The sequence below is a fragment of the Mustela lutreola genome, chromosome 6 (genome assembly GCF_030435805.1).
Source record: "Mustela lutreola isolate mMusLut2 chromosome 6, mMusLut2.pri, whole genome shotgun sequence".
Classification (NCBI taxonomy): Eukaryota; Metazoa; Chordata; class Mammalia; order Carnivora; family Mustelidae; genus Mustela; species Mustela lutreola.
Genome location: NC_081295.1, coordinates 137,691,558 through 137,713,563, shown reverse-complemented (window position 1 = coordinate 137,713,563; position 22,006 = coordinate 137,691,558). Strand labels below are relative to the sequence as shown.

Genomic DNA, 22,006 nt, shown 5'->3' with positions numbered 1-22,006 from the left:
ATGGTGTGGCCAAACTCCAAAAACAGAAAGGAACACATGTTGTCAGTGGCAACCAAACTTGGTTTCCGTCATGAATCACTGTGGCCTCATTCTGACAGGTCCAGTTGCGACCCAGCCCGGAATCACACCAAGGAGTGACTCAGCTACGCTGAGACTTCAGATGCTATTTTTAAGGGGGTGGGGGGGATGGTGGGGGAGGTACAGAAAAGCTGTATTATGTTTTCCTGGATTTTAATGGCCAAAATGAAATCTTCGTTTTGACACCAGAATTCTGGAAAAGTTAACTGCCCCTGAAATTACATAACCTGTACAGTTTACTTTGCATATCACAGCTCACGCATTAGAGTCGCAAACCATTCCCATGGCTGGAGCATGTCTGATCAAAATGTAAAAGGGGAGTTTTTGGAAGGGTCTGGGTCCAAGGCAAGTGACTATGGTGCAGTGGAAAGAAAGCTCACCTTCTTACGCTCACCTTTTGAGTCAGAAAGCTCACCTTCTTACGCTGAGTGACCTTGGCAATGACTGGGGTTCATGAGGGAAGGGTGGGGACGTGACTGGGGTTCAGGAGGCTGGGTTGGCTGTGCCTGGTAGGGTCTTGGGGGCTGCAGGGGCGGGTAGGTGCTCCTGCCCCATTGGCTTTGCACTTCGGATGTGGTGAAGGAAACCTCCTGACCCCAGTGAACCGGCATTAGACTCGATATACTTTGGGGCTATCTTCATCCTCTTGTCTTCCCACTGAAGAGACTCTGCTCTTTCTAACTCTCCTACAGCCCCCTACTGACTCCTGTCCCCATCCACTCATCCTCCTCTGGAGTTTCTCCAACTGCCATCTTCTCTTGAGTGATTAGAACGGCACACATGTTTCCAAAGTAGATACATGGTATTTTTGTTAAAAAGTAGGACAATGTTTTCCTCAAATCCTCATTCCTCACGATGATTGGAATTTTGTTTCCTTTCCTGGCCCTATTTCTGTCTTCTGGGGAACAGTCCACCTACAGTGATTCCTAACTTTTATTCTTGGACAAAAGTGGAAGGCTTGTAAATGTTCACCTCTGCATGCTGTTTCTTGTGCGTGTGTCCCCTCACTGTCTTTGGAAGAGTAAGCCATTTAGCTCAGGAGAGCTCTCACGAGACAAATTCTACTCTAAAAAGTGTTTCTTCAGCAGAAATATCTTTAAGTGGTAAAGGACCCTCTGTAAACATGTTTTTGGTTCTTTGAAGAAGTCCTTCTTTTTACATTTTTTCCCAGAGTAAACACTCTCAGGCTGGAATGCCTAGGGAGAAATAACACCCAAACTGGCCCTGTGATTTCGAGATGCAGCAGGGCGTAAAAGGTGGGAGCCTACTTTTAACTCGCAGAGAAATCTGTCTCTCCATGACCTTGGATAGAATGGTTCTTCCTGGGACTTTAGGAAGTTCCAAATCGAAACAGAGAACTGAACAGAACACCAGTTTAAGGCTGCGATTACCTCTTGCTACGCCACATAATTCAGTGCCTGGATAGCTCATTAGCCAGCCACTTTGAGCAACAAAGCCATCCAACTCTGGGGGACAGGAAGAGCGGAGACAGAGTGGGAGTAGCTCTTACGTCATGTTCTGAAAGCTTGGTCGTGGAGCCTCATTTTTCTTTCTGAGGAACTCATGGACGCTGAAACTTCCTCCTCCTCAGCTGTTGGCCAGCAACAGGCCCCAAATTAGTTAAATTTAACTATAATAAACATGCTGCAAATGAATTATATTTAACTCTAACAGCCACCTCAGGGTTTGTCTCGAGATGGAGTAATTTTAGCTCTTGCTACCATACGTCCCCTAACTAAGGCAGAAAGTAATTACCTAAGGATTTACCATAATGAGTTCACTGACACTCATTATTTATTATAGCGCGTGAACATTCAAATTTTTCATATAGTCGGGCCCACACTGAAGGCTGTTCGATGTATAGTCCTGGACAGGCACAATAGGGACACCAAATATAAAAATGTTTCAGGCAAATATAAATTCAGTAAAACCACCCGATTTTGTCTTCATTAAGAATTAGTAATAATTGGGAGGAGTCCCAGCTGAAACTTTATACTGTCGGTAGAGCAGGGCCTGCTAGGAAAATGAACACTGCAAATCAGATGATAAGCTTTTCTAGAGAACGAGCTTCATGGAAACACTTAAAAATTGTGTTTATTTAAAAAAAAAAAAAAACCACGAAATTGGGCGTCAGTGCTGTGCATGCTAATGAGAAATCATGTTTACTTATCCATTAAAGCAGGATCTTCCTCAGTAGCATTTGGTTAGGGGAACAGTCTGTGTTTCTGAAAGTACCTACGAGTCATAACAACTTGTTCAAACTGCCATTCCTTATAAAATATTCCAATATTCTATACTTCATTTATTCTGAATAATCTCCCCATTTAAAAAATTCTCACTTATCCACTCATCCCTTTTGCATTTATTATGCATCGGTTGTGGGCTGAGTACTGGTCTCTGCTTTCCAGAAGCTAAAAGCTGAGGAGACTCAGCCCTGTAAACAGACGACTTCCTGCAGGAACATCTCTGCGATGATTAGTGAGGTGCGCTGCCTGTTCCTTATAAGTCAATTTGCTTGCTATTGATTTATGTGATTCCAGAAGGAGAACCTAACTATGACTTGACGGATAACCAGACTGCCTGTGGGCGGTGCTGGCCACTGGACGCCCTGCCTACATGAGTTCATCTGGGGCACAGTCTATGTTACCCCTATTTCTGTGTGCATGCTATTAACACACCGTGTTTAATTGGTATATGTGATCTCTGAAGCTTCGTGTTTTTCTATCTTGCCTTATTCTACAAAGGACTTCAAGAGGCTCACAAAAGAAAATGTATAATAAAAGCATGCTTGGATACGAATGAAAATGAGGACTGAATACAAGGGGTGGGATGTTGCTGATACCTCTTAGAGCCAGCCTCACTTCTGCCCACCCTGTCCCTGTGTCCCCTCAAAGGCTGGGAACCGTGGGGGTGGATGGAGAGCCCTGCAGGTGTGGGTCGAAAAGGAGGCGGAAGTGTGCTAGCTCAGAGCCACTCAGCCTGCATCAGCCCTGGGGGCTGCGGGCGCTCACAGCTAGCGAGGTGTCACTCTGGAAAGCCCCCTGCTCTGTTTTGCTGTCCCCTGAGTCTCTGAAGCACCGTGTGGGGCAGAACTCAGAAAGTCCAGAATTGCAGCTGAAAGACCGTCCACCAGCACCACCACCTCTCTCCTCACACAGCACCGTACGGGGAGGGCACATTTGCGGTAGACAGGGAAGTTAACCGTCCGGGATGACTCTTTTTAAGCAAAATGGGAATTAACATTTAACATTGGTTTGTTTGTTTCAGGTCTTGTGCTAGGTGCCTTAGATTTAATATTTAAACACAACTCTCTTGAAAACACTATGCAGTGACTGTTAGGATCCCTATTTTTACAAGTGGAAACCCTGAAGCCCAGAGAAGTTCAGTAACTTGGTCAAGGCAGAGAGTACCTAGAAGGTAAAATTCGGACTTGGATATGTCTTTGAAGCCATACATTTTTGCTTCAGCTGTTTCTAAATGACGAATAAAAGATGAAAAGTTTTGCCTGAATCAAGCAGTAAAAGCTACCTCAAAAATCAATTCATTTAGTTCAGTTTTGGGGGTTCTTTTCCCGCTGATCTCTCTATCTGCCGGAAACAATCAATCGACCGGCTGCTTCGGTATCGTACAGACATCTGGGTAAGTCACTCCCAGGCTGAAACTGGTGCGGCGTCATTAACATTAGCTGCCGATGCCCAACAGGATGAGAGCGAGCATAAATTAAATATTTGCTAATGTGGCTGTGTATCAAATTCAAATAAAACAGGAAATAAAGTCCATCTTATATACAAGTCATCACCATTTAGAAGTGAAATTCAACAGAACTGAAGCTACTGAGCCCTACATCATCCCTTGGGGGAAAAAAAGCCAAATTTAAAAAACCTCTCATCTGTTTTCAGACCAACTATTTTTTGTCAGTGTACAGAGACTTCTGAAGGAGTGGGGCCGAGGAACAGTGGAGAGAAACTCTCTGATGGTGGGCATGAAAGCGGCGTGTGCCAGGAAACAATAAAGCAGGGGACTGGAGACAAAGCTCAGCAGCTCAGGAAACTCACACACCACAGGCATAATTCCTCATCAGTGTCAGAAAGAGCTTCTCTTGCTCGAGGAGGTGGTCACCAGCAGCCAACACAGTTGAAGAAGAGAGAGCATCTGTCTTCATCAACCCACAAAAGTTAAGGTGCATTTACCTACTGTAAACACAGACAAGAAGAAAATGCAAACTAAACGTGGCTGATGACTTCGCCTCTCCTCGCTGGGTCTCCATTTCCCCGTTTGTAAAATAACAGATTCGAACAGATCTAAGGGGTCATCTGGTTCTGACATCCTATTAATTCTATGGATTCAGCTGCTGGCTCTGTGACTGGTACTGACTATTTTTCAGGGGCTATCTTTAAAATCAAAAGATCCCTCCTCCTTCTTCTCCCCAGATTTTGGTTTTGGTGGTCACGATCTTAATTGCAGTTTGATTATTTTTGTCTGTTTTTGTATCTTCACTGTCTAGCACTGCATATGTATAATACGTGGTAAATCTCCATCAGGCATTAAATATTGATTAAATTTTTGCCCTTTCCACCAGCAAGCAGCCTGGAGCTCCCGGTACTGTCCAGGGGAAGACTCAGCACTGTCCTGGCCCACTTGGGCGGGCTGCTGTCTTGTTAGGAAAAGAGCACTCACGGAGCATTTGCGCTGGCATGTCGTCTAACTCAACGCGCATTCCAGGACCCGCAGTGGCTGTTAACCAGCAAGTGTTTCCTGAGCACATTCATGTGCTTCGCTCTTTCTCGCTCTTCCAACAAATCGCTGCCACTTAGGACGAACGTGTTAAGTTAGTAGAGGGAGTTATGGCATTCTTCTCTGCATACCTCACCGTGCCTACTTCAGAGCATAACACATGCGAGGTACCCGGGATCTGGGGGTTAACTGAGTTCAGTGATTCAATCATCACCAGAGCCTTTTCAAGTACAGCGTCCTTGACCTTCTATGGCTATGAACCTGCCTTTCCACCTCTGGGTCCTACCAGGGGGCCGGATGCACCGCTCCTTTTTGGGTCTCTTCAATGTCAACGCCTCTACAATTACAGCCACGTCTTTCCAGATCCCTCACGACACCCTGCCATGTCACCATCTCCTTCTGTTCCGAAGGGTGGGGCTGCCATAGGCAGAAACAGGAAGCTCTCTCCTTCTGCTGAGTTGTCACCCTGCAGCTGGCTAGTCACTAGCTTTTCCTTTACCACTTGAATTCTGCCAGGGCCTGTTTTGTGAAAGAATTAAAAAGGCAATACTATATAGTTACACTTCAAAGGAAGTAGTTAAAAGAAAGAAGCACAATTTCCATTATCTTTCCAAATGGCTAAACACATTTTAGTCCCTTACGTTTCCAAAACTGTTTATAATGTACTTTTCTCTATTCTAGGTCATTCTAGGTCACTAAAATGCCTGTCCAGGGCTGCATGTTTCTGGTTCAGACATCCTAATAGGAGGGGGAAATGAATACAACGGAAACATAAAGCTTAAAGCCTTATTATCAAGCAGACAGAAACCACCACGGACGCACAAATCCACGCCCCTGTGTCTCAGGAGTGTGTGAGTACGAGGTCTCCACGAAATTCTTTCCGCTTTGAAGACAAGCTGCATTATGGTCCCAGCATGCCTGCCCAGTCAGCATTCTCTGTGCATTCTCGAAGCTGGGCCCCATGGGCTCAAGCAACACGGCCTCCTATCCCTCTGCCCATCTCCTCCACTGCCATCTGTCAGCTGAGGTGCCAGATAGTAAGGCTGAGAGGGTCCTCAAGGTCAGCCATCAGTCAGAAACTTAGCCCGCTGAATCTCAGGGTGAGCATTGTCTTATGTGACCACCCAGCTTCTGCTCGAACACATTCTTGGTCCTTCTTAGACAGCCCCCGTCATTAGAAAGCTGCTTGTATGGAGCTGAGATCAATCTCTCGTACTTTTTCCTACTGATCTTAGTCCAGTAAACTTAGAAGTGTACTCCCTCTTCATTATGGATTGTCTCTTTAAAACAACATAAATAAAACAAAAAGCCAGTATCATCATATACAAAGGGATACAGAAAAGTAGGTCAAGAGAACTGGCAGGACCAAACTGACAGAGAGGTGTCTGTGGGAAGCCAGTTAAAAAGCAGTGAAAATGTCCAACTGCCCTTGAACAACAAGGGGATAGACCCTTGGGAATCTCCAGAGATCATAGTTATAAAATTCAACAAGTGTATAATATAATAAGTGTCTGCTCCGAGGAAGAACCCACATTAGTGCTAAAGGGACAGAGATGAGGTTCCCGTCCTCAACATCTCATGTTCTACCGAGAGAAGCAGACAAGTCCAGAGCTAAACATAATACAATGTCCCTCATTCAAAGAATCTACAGCCATGGAATTAAGGGTTACTTTGTGATTTTCAGATGATGCTTTTTAGGAATTAATATTCATTTAAAAGAGAAGTGGGGGAAATCAGTTTGGGGCTGTGGATATGCCAGGGAAATCACTGGTAGAAGACCCAGGAGACACATGCAGACTCTCGGGCTCACGAATCCATGACTGGGGCTTGGGGGCTCATTTGCCAGGTGAGAGGTGATGCCCTTGGTTCCCCAGTGTGGCCCTCAGTGCAATGCTGGTGGTCTCGAGCACCAGCTCAGCCTAGACAACCTTTCTCAGTGGGACTGAGTTGAAGGAGCCTACTTGGCTCTTAGCCACTCTGGTATCTTTGATTTCCAGCTATTTCTCTCCTCTTCCAGTACAGGAGAGTTTCTATTTTCAGTATGAAATTAGCATAGAGATGAAGCCATTTCAGGGGACATACAGTGACTTGACATAGCAGACATTACGTTTTTCATTTCTAAAATGAAAAAGTTTCCCTTTTTCTTTAGAATCCCAAGACTGCCACTTAATTTGTGTTCGGTCTGCACTTCCACGGCTGAGCTGTCAGCAGTGGGTCCCGCTGAGGAAGGCTGAGGAAGGTGGAGGAAGACGGTAGCTCTGGGCTGGGAACAAAGCCATGTTCCTGCAGGGACCTGTGAGCACCTGCAGGGCATATGGTGCTGGCAGCACGTGGACAGCTCGTCCTGTGTGCCCCCAGCAGACACACTGACATGGCCCAGGAGCAAACAACAGCAGTGCTGGGGTCATCTTTTCTCCAGATCTATAGGGCAGGACCTGGTCCAAATTCACTCCAGATCTGTCTCTGGCTTCCCTCACATCATGTCCGAGACATCTTCACCGTCCTTTACGACAGGATTACTTGTCACCTCTCTTCCTACTGGAACAAATTTTCTGAGTCACTGGGCTGGGACGAATGACAAATTTGCCATGGAACTAGCCCCGCCCCTTCTTCCACACTAGGTTTTGTCTTTTTTTTAGGTTTTCTCACATCCCTCGTCTGCTCTTTTAAGCTATTAAGTTCTCTCCACTTTTTCGTTAGTGGGTTGCTTCTGATCTCATTGGAAAACATTCTCTGAATCATTAACAATACAAGACGCTATAGAAAGCTGTCTGCTGGTGGGCCCAAAGGCAATCTCTCTTCAATGTCAATGTCAGAGCTTTTCAATTAAGAGAGCAGAGTGGCTCTGAATAACACTGGATCTTTACAGCAAATGATTCCATCCAAACAGACTTAGGAAGAACATTTTCTAGAAAGTTCAATCATCTGATTCCTCTGCCACATAATTTAAAAGAGCTGAAAAGGTATGTTTCTTATCTGTACCAGGCTGGCTGGAGCTATTCCCTGTCTCTGAGAGCCATGTGGGGCCCCCTGGGAGGGTGTCTTTAAAACAAAGGGAATAAATACTGCAGATTGCATATATGAGCAATGACAAATTAAGATTGATAATACACAATCTTATTACTAGAGGTCATATTAATTGAGACACTGAAAAACTGGGCCTACAGTAACCTAATTTCAAAGCTGCATGTGATGAAAACGAAGTGTCTCCTACACAGAACCGCCAACAAGAGGAGGCGGCAGAAGATAAGAGACTTCGGAAGCACATTCTAGTATATACAATAACAGCTAGACTCTATTTTTTAAGAAGGCTTTATTTATTTATTCGAGAGAAGACAGAACATGTGAGCCTGAGTCGGTGGTGGGGAGGGACAAAGGGAAAGGAGGAGGCGTGGAGGAGCGGGAGAGGCGGACTCTCCACCGAGCAGGGGGCCTAATGCCGGACCCCGTCCCAGGACCCGAGGCTCAGGACCTGAGCTGAAGGCAGATGCCTAACCACGGAGCCACCCAGGCGCCCCACAGCTAGAGTCTATTAAGTGCTTATGACGTGTCAGGCATTGTTTTAGGTGAATTAACTCTTTCAGTCCTTATAATAATCACACGAGATGGGTAGCATTAGGCTTTTTTTATACAGAAGTAAAAAGGGAGCACAAAGAAGTTATAACCTGCCCAGGGGCACACGTGGCCAACATTCAGACTTAGCCAGTCTCCCCTGAGGATCTCCCCTTTTGACCACTGCCATGCCAGTTACACATTGCTAGCTTCTCACGAAAGAACCTGGAAAGTTAACTAATTAGCATTCCTTTATTAGAATCGTGATTTTGACTAATAGCTAAAAGTAGAATTATGTGTCTTGACACATGTTTCAACTAACCTAAACACACTTGCTCCTAAAGCAGTTCAAACAGTAAAGGCCAGAGGAGGCAGCACCAAGTTCTGGAAGCTGGCAGTGCGGCTAACTACTTGCACGTGGCTGCCGGCGTGCGGGTAACACAGAGCACACAGGTGTTATGACGATGATTGTCATATTTCATAAATTACATTCTGCTATTCACAGGGAAGTCCCTGCAAAACTAAAGTAATAATATGCATATAGAACAGCAGCAATAACACTGTAAGCAACGGGGACACGTAACAAATGAAACATACGGTCTGTAATAAAGAGCCGGGAGAAGAAGAGAATATTGAGGGGGAAAAATGTTGTGAATTTAAAAACATCTTGAGGCAGGATAACCCATGGTAAGAAGTTTGTAAAAAATTACAGTGGCCTGGGTCCATGTCAAACGTAGCCCAACTAGGAAATCTAAGCAGAACAATAAGAACGTTTTTCCTTTCTTCAATGTAAAATAGCTTTCTGTCCAGCTGAACACGCTAACTTCAAGAGATCACTTCGGCAAAAGGCTTCCCAAAGAAGGAAGGAGGCTGGGTTGGCCTGTGTCGGCAATGTGAGACCCGTAGGAAGGCTCTGGAGAGCAGGCTCACTCACCCCCATTCACGGCACCCGACACACACAGCCTGGCTTCTCCACTCCGCCAGGCTATTTCAAATGTTCTCCATTATCCTCAAACCACCCTGACCTGACCACTTCCTCATTCATCTTCAAGAAAGCCCTCCCACTTACGTCACAGAGCAAAGAGAAGCCACTCAGGTGGGAACTCCAGCAATTTCTAATTGCTGAATTGAGAAGTCGGTGGTATCTGTCTCTCCTTTCCAAGGTCAACTCTGTTCACCTCCTTCACTCAGCTTTGGGTACCATGAGGTCCTGCCTTTTCTCAAGAACAATGCACCACTCGGTATCCCCCTTTTCTCTTCTTCCTGCATATAATCATTCTCTCCTTCTCTACCGGATCTTTCTATTGACTTTCTAATAGACTCTATTTCTTAGAGGAGTTTTGGGTTCACAGTAAAATGGCGAGGTAGGCGCAGAGATTTCCCATATACTCCCTGCTCCCCACAATCAGCGCCCCCTGACAGAGGCTACATTTGTTACAACAGAGCACCCTACACTGACACATCCTTCTCACCTAAGTCCATACTTTATATTGGGGTTCAACCCTGGTGTTTTTCTGTTAACTTCTAAACACACTGAGGTTTACTACTTTCTTCCAGAACTTTCCTTGACCTGTGCAACCCCTCCAACTACAACCTTGCCTCTCTGCTTCCCTCTTGAGTTGTCTCTACTCACCGTTTCTGTTTCCTCTCATCCTACCTTTTCCTCAATCCACTTTAACTTTGCCTCTACCTCCCCAGAGTGCTCATTTTCACTAACTTCACCAAAGACTCCTGTGTAAGCCTAAATACAATGACCTTTTGTTAGTCATTAGTCTTCTGATGTGTTGCGGTATGTTGGCTACCCTCATTACCTTGAAATGTACACATCCCTTGGCTTCCACAACCCACATGCCCTGGCTCTCTCACTTCTCCAGCTCTGCCTATTCCTCTTCAGGTTTGTTAACTTATACCTGGTCACTGAATGTCTGAGTTCCCTCCAGATTCACCTGAAGTCCCTTGTTATCCTCACTCCAGTCTTCTAGTCAGTCTTCTCCACACCCTCAGTATCAATTATATCCTAAATGAAGATTATACCCACAAATGTATATTCTAGTCCCCATGTCTCCTGGGTCCAGACTATTTCAAACTACCTGTGCAACATGTTTACCTCAGCATCTCAGGTGAACTTCAAGGTCGATGTGTTCAAACCTAAATCTTGACTGCTGATGTCCATTTTATCAACAAATGGCAACACTGTCTGTCCAGTTCCGTAAGTCAGACACTTGGTGTCATCTATTATGTGTCCTCATAGTCAATGAAGTAGCAAATTCCGGAAATTTTAGTATTCATGTTGGGCTCTGTTCCCTTCCCTCACCCCCTTGGCCATAACCATAGTCCCAGCTACCATCCCCTCTAGTGTAGCTCTGGCAATAACCTCATCTTGGTCCGGTGGCCCCACTTTCCCCTTCCAATCTATTCTCCACAGAGTGGCCAGAAAACGTCTTTTTGCAAAGCAAATCAAATCATGTAAAATGGCTTTGTTTAAAACATTTTGGGGCTTCCTGTCACTCTTGATAAAGTGAGACATCTCTACACAGGCAATAAGGCTTAGCATGGTCTGGCTGTACCTACTTCCACTGCCTCTTTATCACATTTCCCCTTTTGTTCAGCTATACTGGCCTTCTTACTGGGTCCCTGATGCATCATGTTTTTCCTGCCAGACCCTTGCCGGCACTGTTCCTCAGCTTTGAATGTTCTTTTCTTTCCCACCTCACACGCAACCTTGATCCCAGTGTTTAGCTATTCTTAAAACACCATACTGATAACACTTAACCAAGTTGTCATTTCACATTTACATGTAATTTTTATTAAGATTTTATTTATTTATTTATTTGACAGGGAGAGAGGGAACACAAGCAGGGGGAGTGGGAGAGGAAGAAGCAGGCTTCCCGATGAGCAGGGCTCAATCCCAGGGCCCTGGGATCATGACCTGAGCTGAAGGCAGATGCTTAACAACCGAGTCAACCAGGCATCCACATTTATATGTAATTTTATAATTTAGTTTCTCCATCTAGTCTCAACTGGAAGCTCTTCACAAATATCAGGCCTGTCTGTTTTTGCTTTCTATTGTAACTACAGTGCCTGGCACACAGTAGACATTTAGGTGAATGATACTTAGGTGAAATACATAATGAAGGAACGGACCACTGAATGAAGGTGGTAACCACGCTGTGACGGAGGGAGTGCAGGATTGGTAACTGGCATTCTCTTTGTAGAGTGGGGTGAAGAAGGAAGGTGGCTGCTTCATTCTGGAGCAAGAGCGAAGTCTACCAGCAAGACCTCTTTCAGAAATGACACATTCTGGACACGTTCCTCAACCTAAGAGGAAGGAAAGGGAAAGAAGGAAGAGAGAGAAGATAGGAAAGCAAGGTTTCCAACCCATTTAAAAATGTAATTGCCCCTGAGAAGATACATTTTAAAATTCATTCTAGTAACTAACACATGAAATATCTGTGAAAGCCTTAGGAGGATTTAGCAGGACTGAAACGGTCTTCAGTGCACCTGTCATATTTGTGTCACAGTTCTTTTAACATATCTTTGTACGTTATTCTTTATATGCCTGTCTCCTTCAACTGGATTAGAAATTATTGGAAGCCAAGGACTATGATTTTCTTTCCCAATTATGTAGCACTGAAGTGACCCTGGTGTCCAGCATAGCTTAGGCACTCATGAGTGTGTATGTGTGTGTTTTAAGGTTTTATTTATTTATTCATTGAGAGAGAGAGAGAGCGCGCAACTGAGAGCCAGCATAGGGGAAGGGCAGAAGGAGAGAGAGAATCTCAAGCAAGCTCTGTGCTGGGCATGCAGCCTGACTTGGGGCTTGATTTCACAACCTTGAGATCATGACATGGGCCGAAACCAAGAGTGAGATGCTCAACCAGCTGAGCCATCCAGGTGCCTCTCCTAGTGTTTTTTGATGGAGGATTCAGATAGAAAAAAGAAGGAATTGGATAAATGTAAAGATAGGCATCAAAAACAAGCTGCCTGGTTTACAACTGTGTAGATGGGCTAAAACAGTATCTGCCAAACAAGTACATCACCCCGACATGGGGCACTCCAGTGTAGGGGAATGAGCAGTGGGCTGGAAAGCAGAAGATAATTCTGTAATTATCTATTCACCTGACCATCACCTCTCTAAATTGTGAGTTCGTCAAGAGATGGCAGGCCTTTTGGTCTTTATGTAGTGTAAATGTGATTCTCTTCTCAATCCCCTTAATTTAGTTACCAGATGAATCAAAATCAAGTCGCAGATCTCTAACTAGCAGATTAGTCTTGGCTAGAAAAGTCTTGTCTCTCTGGGTTTAGGAATCTCCACAGTAAAATGACACAGTAGGAGAATATGCTCTTCAAGATCCTTCTCTCAGGTCTCACATTTGATGAATATATAATTAAACACCCAAACAGGCAGAGAGAAAAGCTGGGCAAAGCCAAGGACTAAGCAATCGTACTAAGTACAGTAAGTCACATGTGACTATGAGAAATCTCCCATAAGGCTAATCGTAACAGGTATTGCTAACAAGGATCACAATAAAGGAGCAACTGTAGTCCAATATTGGCAATTTGCATAAAAATCGCTCAATATATTGCAAAATATTATAGGGAACAATTATAAAACAGAGGTGAACAGCAGTGTCAAGTAACCTGGTCGCTCAGGAGGCAGTAATTCAAATAAAAAATAACCCAAATCTGAAATAGGATATGAGCATACAGGAACTCTTTTTACAAGCAGCATCTATGGAAAAGATGATCAAGCAATCTGACAAGCGGTTAAAATGATCTAACAACTTGGTTTTATCTTGAAGAAGAAAATGTTTAATTTCTCCTAAAATGCATCTCCCCCCAAAATTTCTGACAAATATCCCAGTCACATAGTTTGCTAACAATGTATCTATCTCATTCTGGAAAAATTTAGTTCATTAATGGAAAATTCTTGGCAACTTCCCTCCAGTTTACACAATGTAAGTGCCACCACAGCTATGACAATAAAGTGCTAGGCGATGTATTATTTCTTAAAGAAACAAGTGTACGAGGAGATAATTACTGTAGATAAACGTAGTTAAATGACGTCTCGGACCCCAGAAGGATACATTTGCATAGCTCAGTGATCACTTCCTTGAAGCATTTACATGTTATATTTGGCTGTAACTATTGGGGATGAAAATCTTGTAAAAATGTGTTCATGCTTCCAATCTCTGCGGAGTAATAACAATAACTTAGTAATAACCACCAATGTTTACTAACTTTATGCCAGACAGTCTTAAGTCCCTTTATACCTTCATTTATATAATCTTCACGGCAACCCCGAGGAAGGCACTGTTTCTTATTATTCCCCCATCTCACAGATGTGGAAATGGAGGCACAGAGAAGCTAAACAATTTGCCTAGGGCAACATGGCAAGTAAGTGGCGAAGCCAAGATCTGAACCCAGGCAGCTGGCCTCCAAGCCCATGCTCTTAACCACAAAGTGATACTGGGCCTTTACAAACTACTGACCATACAAAATGTTCACTTTTATTGAAAACAGAGTTACAAACTGGACATCAGTTTTTGAAGATGACTCTGTGTTCCCTTTCAGTATTCTCTGCTTTTAAAAACCATTAATGCAATTCAGGCTTCATGGAGCTAAATGCATATAAATCCCAATGGAGCACTAATAACCAAAATCCCTTTGAAGCCAGAACCTCATTTACGCGGGCAAGGACTCTACAACAACCCACTGCCAGAACCAGTGCTACTGTTGCCACCTTCCCACTTCTTGCTGGTTAAAACCTCTGTGTCGCAAATGGAGTGGACTTCAGTGATCTAAAAGGAGGGCAAATATTTAAGTGATTTCCCACATCTGATCTTCCATGTCATTTCCTCTCCTAAGCTTGACTGGACAATCTGATCAGCGCAGCAGAGTGGAAAAGATGCCCTCATGGCACCCAGCGATCCTTCATCTGGGTTCGGCCAGAATGATTTAAGCTCTTCGGCCCCCATTTAGATAAAGTCTTCTCCCTGAAAAGATACAGGAATCAGACTTCTAAGCTGAGGGGGAGCTGGTAGCTGAACAGTAATAAAGGGCAATTCCTATTATGTTTTATTTTTTGGAGATATACACCCACAAAAAGAGGACTCAGGGATAAGAGCTGAAAAGACTTTTCAAGGCTTTTACATATTTTTATATATATTTTAAATATTATTATATACATATTATACAAAATGCCTGTACATATAATGCAATGTACATATATAATATACAATCTGTACATATAATATAATGTACATATAATACATGTAAAATACATGCAAATAAAATGTGTAATGTGTACATACTACTTATGTTACAGAATTATATGTGAAATGTGTAATGTTTTAGTGCCTGTATTGTATCTATAAAGTATCTACCAAAAGGCTGTCAGGTGACATTTGCTGGGTGGCCAAAGACTACAATATGGGTAACCATTCGCAAGCTTTCCATTCTCACTGGAAAACACCACCTGGATGCTCAAAACATCTATAGCATTGAACAAGTTCAAGGAGAAACACGCTGGTGGTCTAGGCTTTGCTTACAAGTTCACTGCTCCGCCGGTGGGCAAGCATTAAATGAAAGACAAAGCAGATTGCTGAAGCACGTGATTCTCTCAGTATTTCCTCTTGTTCAGGGGCAGGAGAAAGAATGGTCCCCCACAGATGTCTGCATCCTTGTCCCTGGAACCTGTGAGTATGTCTGCTTCCAAGCAGAGGGGACTCTGCAACTGTGATTAAGTTGAGGGTCGTGAGGTGGGGAGTGTGAGTGGTGGGGTGGGCTCAATGTGATCACAAGGAATCCTGACAGACAGGGCCAGGAGCGTCAGAGTCAGAGGAGATGAGAGGCAAGAGGCAGAAATCTGGGTGATGGGAGGAAGGGGCCACGAGTCAAGGGAGGCAGGTGGCCACTGGAAGCCAGAAGACGGAGGGAATTTTCCCATCAGAGCCTCCAGAGGGAACCAGCCCTGCTGACCTCTTGACCTCAGCCCAGTTAAACTGGTTTCAGTCCGTGACCTCCACAGTTGTAAGCTAATAAAGCCCTACTGTCTTAAGCCATGAAGTCTGTGGCAATTTGTTACGAATATAGCTACTACAGAGTGAAAGGCAGGATTCTGGGCACAAAAATAAATGAAAAAAAAAAATCAAGTTGAAAGGAATATTACTCAAATGGTAAGGAAAGAGAGTTTTCTCAGCTCCTATGATAGAAACTCAAGCTTTATTAGGTTTAAGGAAGACAAAATTTGGCTAGGAAGACATAGTGAGAGAAAAGCATATAATTAGGACAGGTGCGGGAAGACACTCACTGACCAGGCTAGAGCACAGTGGGGTGGGTGGCTTCTGACACACGGAGGAGCGCAGGGAACACATAAATGTGTTCAGCACAATCTTTACAACGGCTGGGTTCTACCCTCATGAGTTTCAGGTCTTCGGGTCTGAAAAGTTTTTTGGTCTTACGATTCTCCTTACCAAGCCTTCCACTAATCCTAAGAAGAAACACACTTCCCCAAGCCGAGGGGCAACCAATGCTGCCCAAGCTATTATTCACAAAGGATGCATCCGTCAGGCAACATCCTTGTTTGAAGGATAAATATTTTAAACAGCAACTCCAGGAAAAAGTTTTAAAATTCTGATTTTATTTTCCTGAAATGATCAGCTACCACTGAAGAGAAGGACTGGGAAAGGCTGGGCTGACCTAGGATCTGCCAAGAGGAAACACACGGACCTGGTGCAGGTTCAGGAAAGGTCGTGATGACCCATCAAAGACCCTTCTTCTTGCATGACCAAGCTGGACTGGGGCAGCCCGGCTTTTCTCAGGGAGCCTGTTCCTCCTCTCCCAGAAGGCCTGAGGGCCCTCGCTGGACTCTGAGTCTATGGCCAAAGGGCCAGCTGACGGGCACTGCTCATTTTATTAGTGATGTCATGGATGCTAGCTACCAAAGAACTCAGGGCACCGTTGACACCGTACTTATACACAGCACCCTTGTCAGTCAAAGCCTGAGACAGTCAAGAACAGCCCTGCTGAAGGCTAAACATCACGTGCACATTACACAGGAAACTTCTGGTCAAAGAACACAAATCAGAGTCAGAACAGAGGAGATACAACCTACCCTTTTCAAATTTCTGCCTAAGAAGCTGCTGTGAGGGAAGAGGTGCCAGCTGGGCTAGGTACTCTACGAAGGGGGCTCTGTTTTATTCACTGAAGGCACACTCAGTGCCCGGAGAACCACCTGACATAGGGCAGGCACTCACATTTGTGGAATGAGCAAGGGAATGAGTGAAAGGAGGCTGGAATTTGTTTGTTTTATAACTACAATATGGCAAATCTTTAAGACAACTCACCAGAACTCTTCCTGGTCGCGGAAATGAGATCTCTGCCCTCTGAACCCCCGCAACGAGGGCCTGTTTGATGCTCTCATATGCTATTCTCCTCAGTCTTGGGCTGCCGTTACTCAGTTCTTAATGAGTTTCCTCTCCAAAACAAACTATGAAAGGCTAAGTGTTGAGCCTGTCATGTCTGTCATGTATCTGTGGCAGACAGCCCCATGTTTTCCACGAAGTAGGTGCTCAATAAATACCAATAGATATGAATCGGCAAAGCATCTTTTCTTCAATTTTTCTGGAGAGGTGGGGTCACTTGGATCATGGTAGAACACAGTAGATCAATATACTCTTTTATTCAAACTCATAATTATCCTATACAAGAACTAGTGTAAAATAAGAAGTGATCCCCCAATAGGAAGAAGGATTCTCTAATATCCTAGTGATAAATCAATATCCTAGGCTTTTCCAGAAGCAAAAAGCATTTTTAAGTCAATTTTTAATTTTTAAGTCAATTTTAAGTCCATTTAAAAATTTTAAGTCAATTTATCAATACAAAAGCCTTGATACTAATACAGATTTATACACATATATATAGGACTAGATTTACTAATAGGCTTTCCCTATCTTTGAAGTAAGAAGAGATAAAAATAAAATGCAGATTGCATTGAACAAATAGCATATGGCATGCTTTATAAATATATACATTTTTGTCTCTCTCTACCTCACACACACAAACCCCAAACACAGTCTTTCAAGATACTGGCCCCTTGCGCTACTTTGAGGTGTCCAAACAGAAACCTTCGGGATCTCTGACGCTGTCATTTCCTTACAGACTGTCTGGAGGGAAGCTTGTCCATTCCCACCAGTCAGGAAATGTGCTGGATGCTCGAGGCTCAGAACACAGTGAGATGCTTTTAATGCCCCTTCCCATGAAGGCTGGAGGTTTCTCTCAGCACATTAGGTCCAGCTTAGAACTGGCCATTTGCTGTGCCTGCATCCAGGGGCCCAACAGGGGCCGGAGATGCTAACAAGTACTGATCAAAAGTCTCCGTCAATAGAATTCCCTACTTTTCTCTTCTTCACTGAACATTAATGACTGAGAAATGAAAGGGCTGAAGGGTAGCTGTGCGATGGAAAGTGGGCAGGCAAGAGAGCCACACACCAATCTTTTGATTTCTGCATGTGCTAGGAACTCGGTGCCTTGGAAGAACAAGGGAGGACAATTAACATTTACCGAGTTTGTAGGAAGATCAAACAAATTTGTTTTTTTTTTTTTTAACAGTCCTGCCTGCCAGGTATTCCTTTCTAAAATTTAGTTTTCATTTTTATCAAAGTTATATTTTCACATATTTGAAGAGCCAAGAATTCTAAGGGCTTATTCCCAAACGCCGCAGGCCCCAACCCAATCCTGCCGCAGTCTGCTCTGTGGAGGCAACCTGCTCTCACCTCCTCTAGTAGGATGGCTCGCTATCTCTCTCTGTATCTTTAAATAAGATACTGGTATGGCTGTGTCTTGGAGTTTTGTGTGCTTTTTCATTTTAGGTATTATATATTAACTCTGCATTGCAGAAGAAAAACACTCAGCTCTTTCACACCTCATTCCTCCCACACCGCCATTCTGCGCAGGCATATGGCCCACCGTCGTCCCAGTAAAGGTAGGTTGAGACATTCATTGGCTCGCCCTATTATGTGTGAATGCAGAGACGGTGATTACTTTTCTTCTCCTGTGCAACTTTTTGCTTTTCCTGGCTTTAATAGCTGTGTTGACTTTTCATCTGTGTTGTTGCTACACACGTGTACATTCCCACACTCTCCTCCTGTTGTGAGAGAGGTGGAAGGCATGTGGCAGCGGTCATGAGTGTGCACTGCCTGGGTTCAAATCTCAGCTTTGCCACTTACTGGCTGTGTAACTTTAATTATTTAAGCACTGGGCGCCTCAATTCCCTCATTTGTATACAGAAGATAATAATGATCAACTGTCTAATGGCCACTCTTAGGATGTAACTGTGAATACATGTCTGCTTACAAGTGTATCTGATACATGCTGGCTTTGCAATAAATGTAAGTGATCATGATGGCTATTGTTAAGGATTCAATTATTATACCCTGCTAAAGTCTCCCCTGGAGCCTTCTGATCTGCTCCAATCTTGATGGATCAGCTTCGGGAAGATTCCAGCATAACTATGCTGGCTTTGGGATGGTCATTCCCTGGCACCCTGGGGACACTCTGCCTCTCTCCGATGTTAGGTCTCCTGCTTCATCTCTGACCTTGTCTTGGCTTACTTCTCATTTTTGGTGGAATGTCCTCTACTAGCTGAAGGCATCATTCTTCTACCATGAGATTTGATGGATGGTATGGCCAAACATCAGATTCTAGGTTGAAAATTATTTTTGTTCAAGCTTTTGAAGGCATTGCTCTTCTGGTTTCTAGAGCTACTGCCAAAATATATGATGTCATTCTAACTCCTGATTCATACTGTGTCTCTCTGAGCTTTGAGAATCTTCTCTTGTCTCCATCTCTCTGTCAGGCCCTGAGAGTCTTGGCATGACTCTAATTTTGTTCATTGCCCTGGGTACTTAGTGAGTCTTTGCAACGTGGAAATGCACATTTTCTTACGTTTTTCTCCAAAATTTTCTTTTTTATTTTAGGAGGACTCAACTTTAGTTTTCAATTCTCCTACTGACTTCTACATTTCTGCTATCACATTTCTAATTTTTAAGAGCTCCTTTTGTTCTCTGAATATTCCATTTTTAAGCGAGTCTTTGTTTTTGTTCCAAAAGCATTAGCATCTTTTACTTCTCTGAGGATGTTAGAGGCAAGTTCTTTTTTTCATATTTTTTTCTCCCTCCACACTCTAAAGTTCCTTCAAGCTGCATCTATTGCTTTTGTTTTTGCTTTGGTCCTACGTTGCAAATGCCTGGTACTTCTTGGATGTGTGCTGGTATTTCAGGAAGAGCTGCTGAGAGCCCTGGGTGTTTGTGCATGCCCCTTGTGGAAGGCTAGGGCTTTACCTCACTGTCACTGTAAAACTGTGCTGTTAGTATAATAGCATTTTGACAGGTAACTGAGCTTAATGCTTGTTAATAGGCTACCTTTAATCAAAAGTCTATTAACTGTACTTCTTAGGTAAGGTAACAGAGGTACCAGGAGAGGGGCTCACTGGAGAGTGACTTATGTGCTCTGTTTCTTGGGGAACCTCTGTCAGTCTATTAAGCTCTTTCCTCATGGGCTGGTAAGTTCCCCACAGTGGCTATTCCCATCATCCCACAAGGATGGGGGTGGTAACTCAAATGGCTAGGATTCAGGGAGGCAAGTAGTTGAAGAAGGTGGGGGTCCTCAGTACCCAGCTAGTAAACTTCCCCTTCATCCCCAAAACTAGAGATCTTCTGCTTTATCTTCCCGAGAGAGATCTTTAGCCTTCTCTCAAGATGAAGGCTTGTTGGTTACTGGGCTATAGCAGTACATGCTACACAGAAACTGGGGAGAAAATCTGGAGTTCTGCTTCCTGTCTTTACCACTCATCCCCCACTCGCCACTCCAAAGGGAACTGGTACAACTGAGGCCCAAACACTGTAGTTTAGGTTGGGTTGCTTCTTGGCTTTCCCCACTGCCAACTTGGATTTCAGCTTTCTGGGGTCTGCTTAAAGTAGCTACCACTTCCCCAACTGCTTCTTGGCTTCCAAAAGTATGTCTCCTCTCCCATTCATTTAGTCCTTAATTAATTCATGCCACAATAAATAAACAAACACAACTTTATCACGACTATAATGGCATCTTGAGAGGTGACTGAGATTAATGCTTGTGTTGAATCTGCCATCTTTAATCAGAAGTCTGTTAACCTTACTTCTTAGGCAACATAATGTGAAGTACCAGGAGAAAGTGTGAAATGTGTTGAAGCTCACAAAACCAGTATGAAATGAAATCAGAACCTGAACTCAGGTGGGCCTGATCCTAAAGTCCTGCCCTTTTCATGAGAGCATACTCCTTTCCAAAGGAGTATGGGGCCTCTTCCAATGGGGGCCATCTATTAGAATGTGTTCCACTTTGGGGTCTGTGCCCGGATAAATACCATCAGACCTTGAAGATTCAGGTGACCCCTCTCAGCCTACTGTAGTCACCACACCCCATTCCACCCCTTGTTCCAAATGTCTCACTTTTGCTCCATGAATCCTACCCACAGCTCTTGCTCAGCCCTCTGACCTTGTTTGAAAGCATTCCTGACATGGAAGGGAATGGCTCCAATAGAGGGGTCCTTTGTCCAGTAACATGAATGCCAACTGTCACCTTTTCCAGTGATCAAAATACTCCCGGGAAATAAAAATAAAAAATAAAAAGAAACCCTTCTCAGAAAATGTCTGAGGTCTTTTAAGTCAAAGAGAAGGATATTTTTAGGTCTCTAACCAACAGTCATGGCCTTCTCCTCATGACCAACCCTAGACCCCATAAGACAAACCTGTCCTGAGGATCCCGACCAGCTTACTCAGTCTATGCTGTATCGCTAGTGGATCAGTGCACAGGCTCTAGAGACACAAGCCTTGGGTTTGAATCCAGATTTGTCACTTTAGTATGTGTGTGCACTTTGGGAAAGCCACACAAGTTCTCTAAGCCTTGATTTCCTCTTCCATAATAGGACAAGCATCATAGGAGTCATGTTATCAAGCTGTTAGTTTAAGTGAGATATTGATGTTAAGCATTAAGCATAGTACCTAGTAGTATATAGGTAATAAATGCTAAGTCCTATTTTTTTATTTTTCTTATTATCATCACATTCAAGAAATGTTTATACACACACAATAAAGAACTTTGTAACCGTATGCTGAAAAACACAAACTAGACTTAACTGTGGTGATCATTTTGCAACATATCCACATACCAAATCATTATGTTGTATCTTGAAACTAATATCATGTTTTATGTCAACTGTATCTCAATTAAAAAGAAAAAATGTTTACATGACAAATTCACGAGAGATTTACTGAAATATCTACTATGTTCAAGAAGTTGGGTTATACTTTATGGAGGACAGAAAATGAACAATGATCAGCTCTACCTGTAAAGGGCCTGCGGTCTGGTGCCAGGCAGGGCAACACCCAGGTACCCTACAGGATGTTGCTGGGACGGATTACCCGGCAGCCAGCGCGCATGGTTCCGGGGCCTTGCAACAAGCCTCGGGGCTCACTAGAAGCTCACCTCAGTGTCTCTAGGGTTGCTCCCAGCCACTAAGATGTATTCTGGGCATAGAAACTTCAGTTATGTAAAAGTTTAAAAAAGTGAGATGATGCAAGCTACTTGAAGGATACCGGAGATAAAC

General features: G+C 43.8%; 1 protein-coding gene across 10 annotated transcripts in view; it reads right to left on the bottom strand.

Annotated features, from left to right (window-relative positions):
• FARS2 (phenylalanyl-tRNA synthetase 2, mitochondrial) overlaps positions 1-22,006 on the bottom strand; it is a 531,358-nt gene that overhangs the window by 91,088 nt on the left and 418,264 nt on the right. Inside the window, exon 6 of one of the 10 annotated variants that reach the window (XM_059179169.1) lies at positions 11,202-11,682. The exons of the other annotated variants lie outside the window; for them this stretch is intronic. Coding sequence (XP_059035152.1) covers positions 11,649-11,682 — 34 coding nt within the window. The 3' untranslated portion in view covers positions 11,202-11,648. Of the gene's footprint in view, positions 1-11,201; positions 11,683-22,006 lie in introns of those variants that run through there. 10 annotated transcript variants of the gene reach the window in all.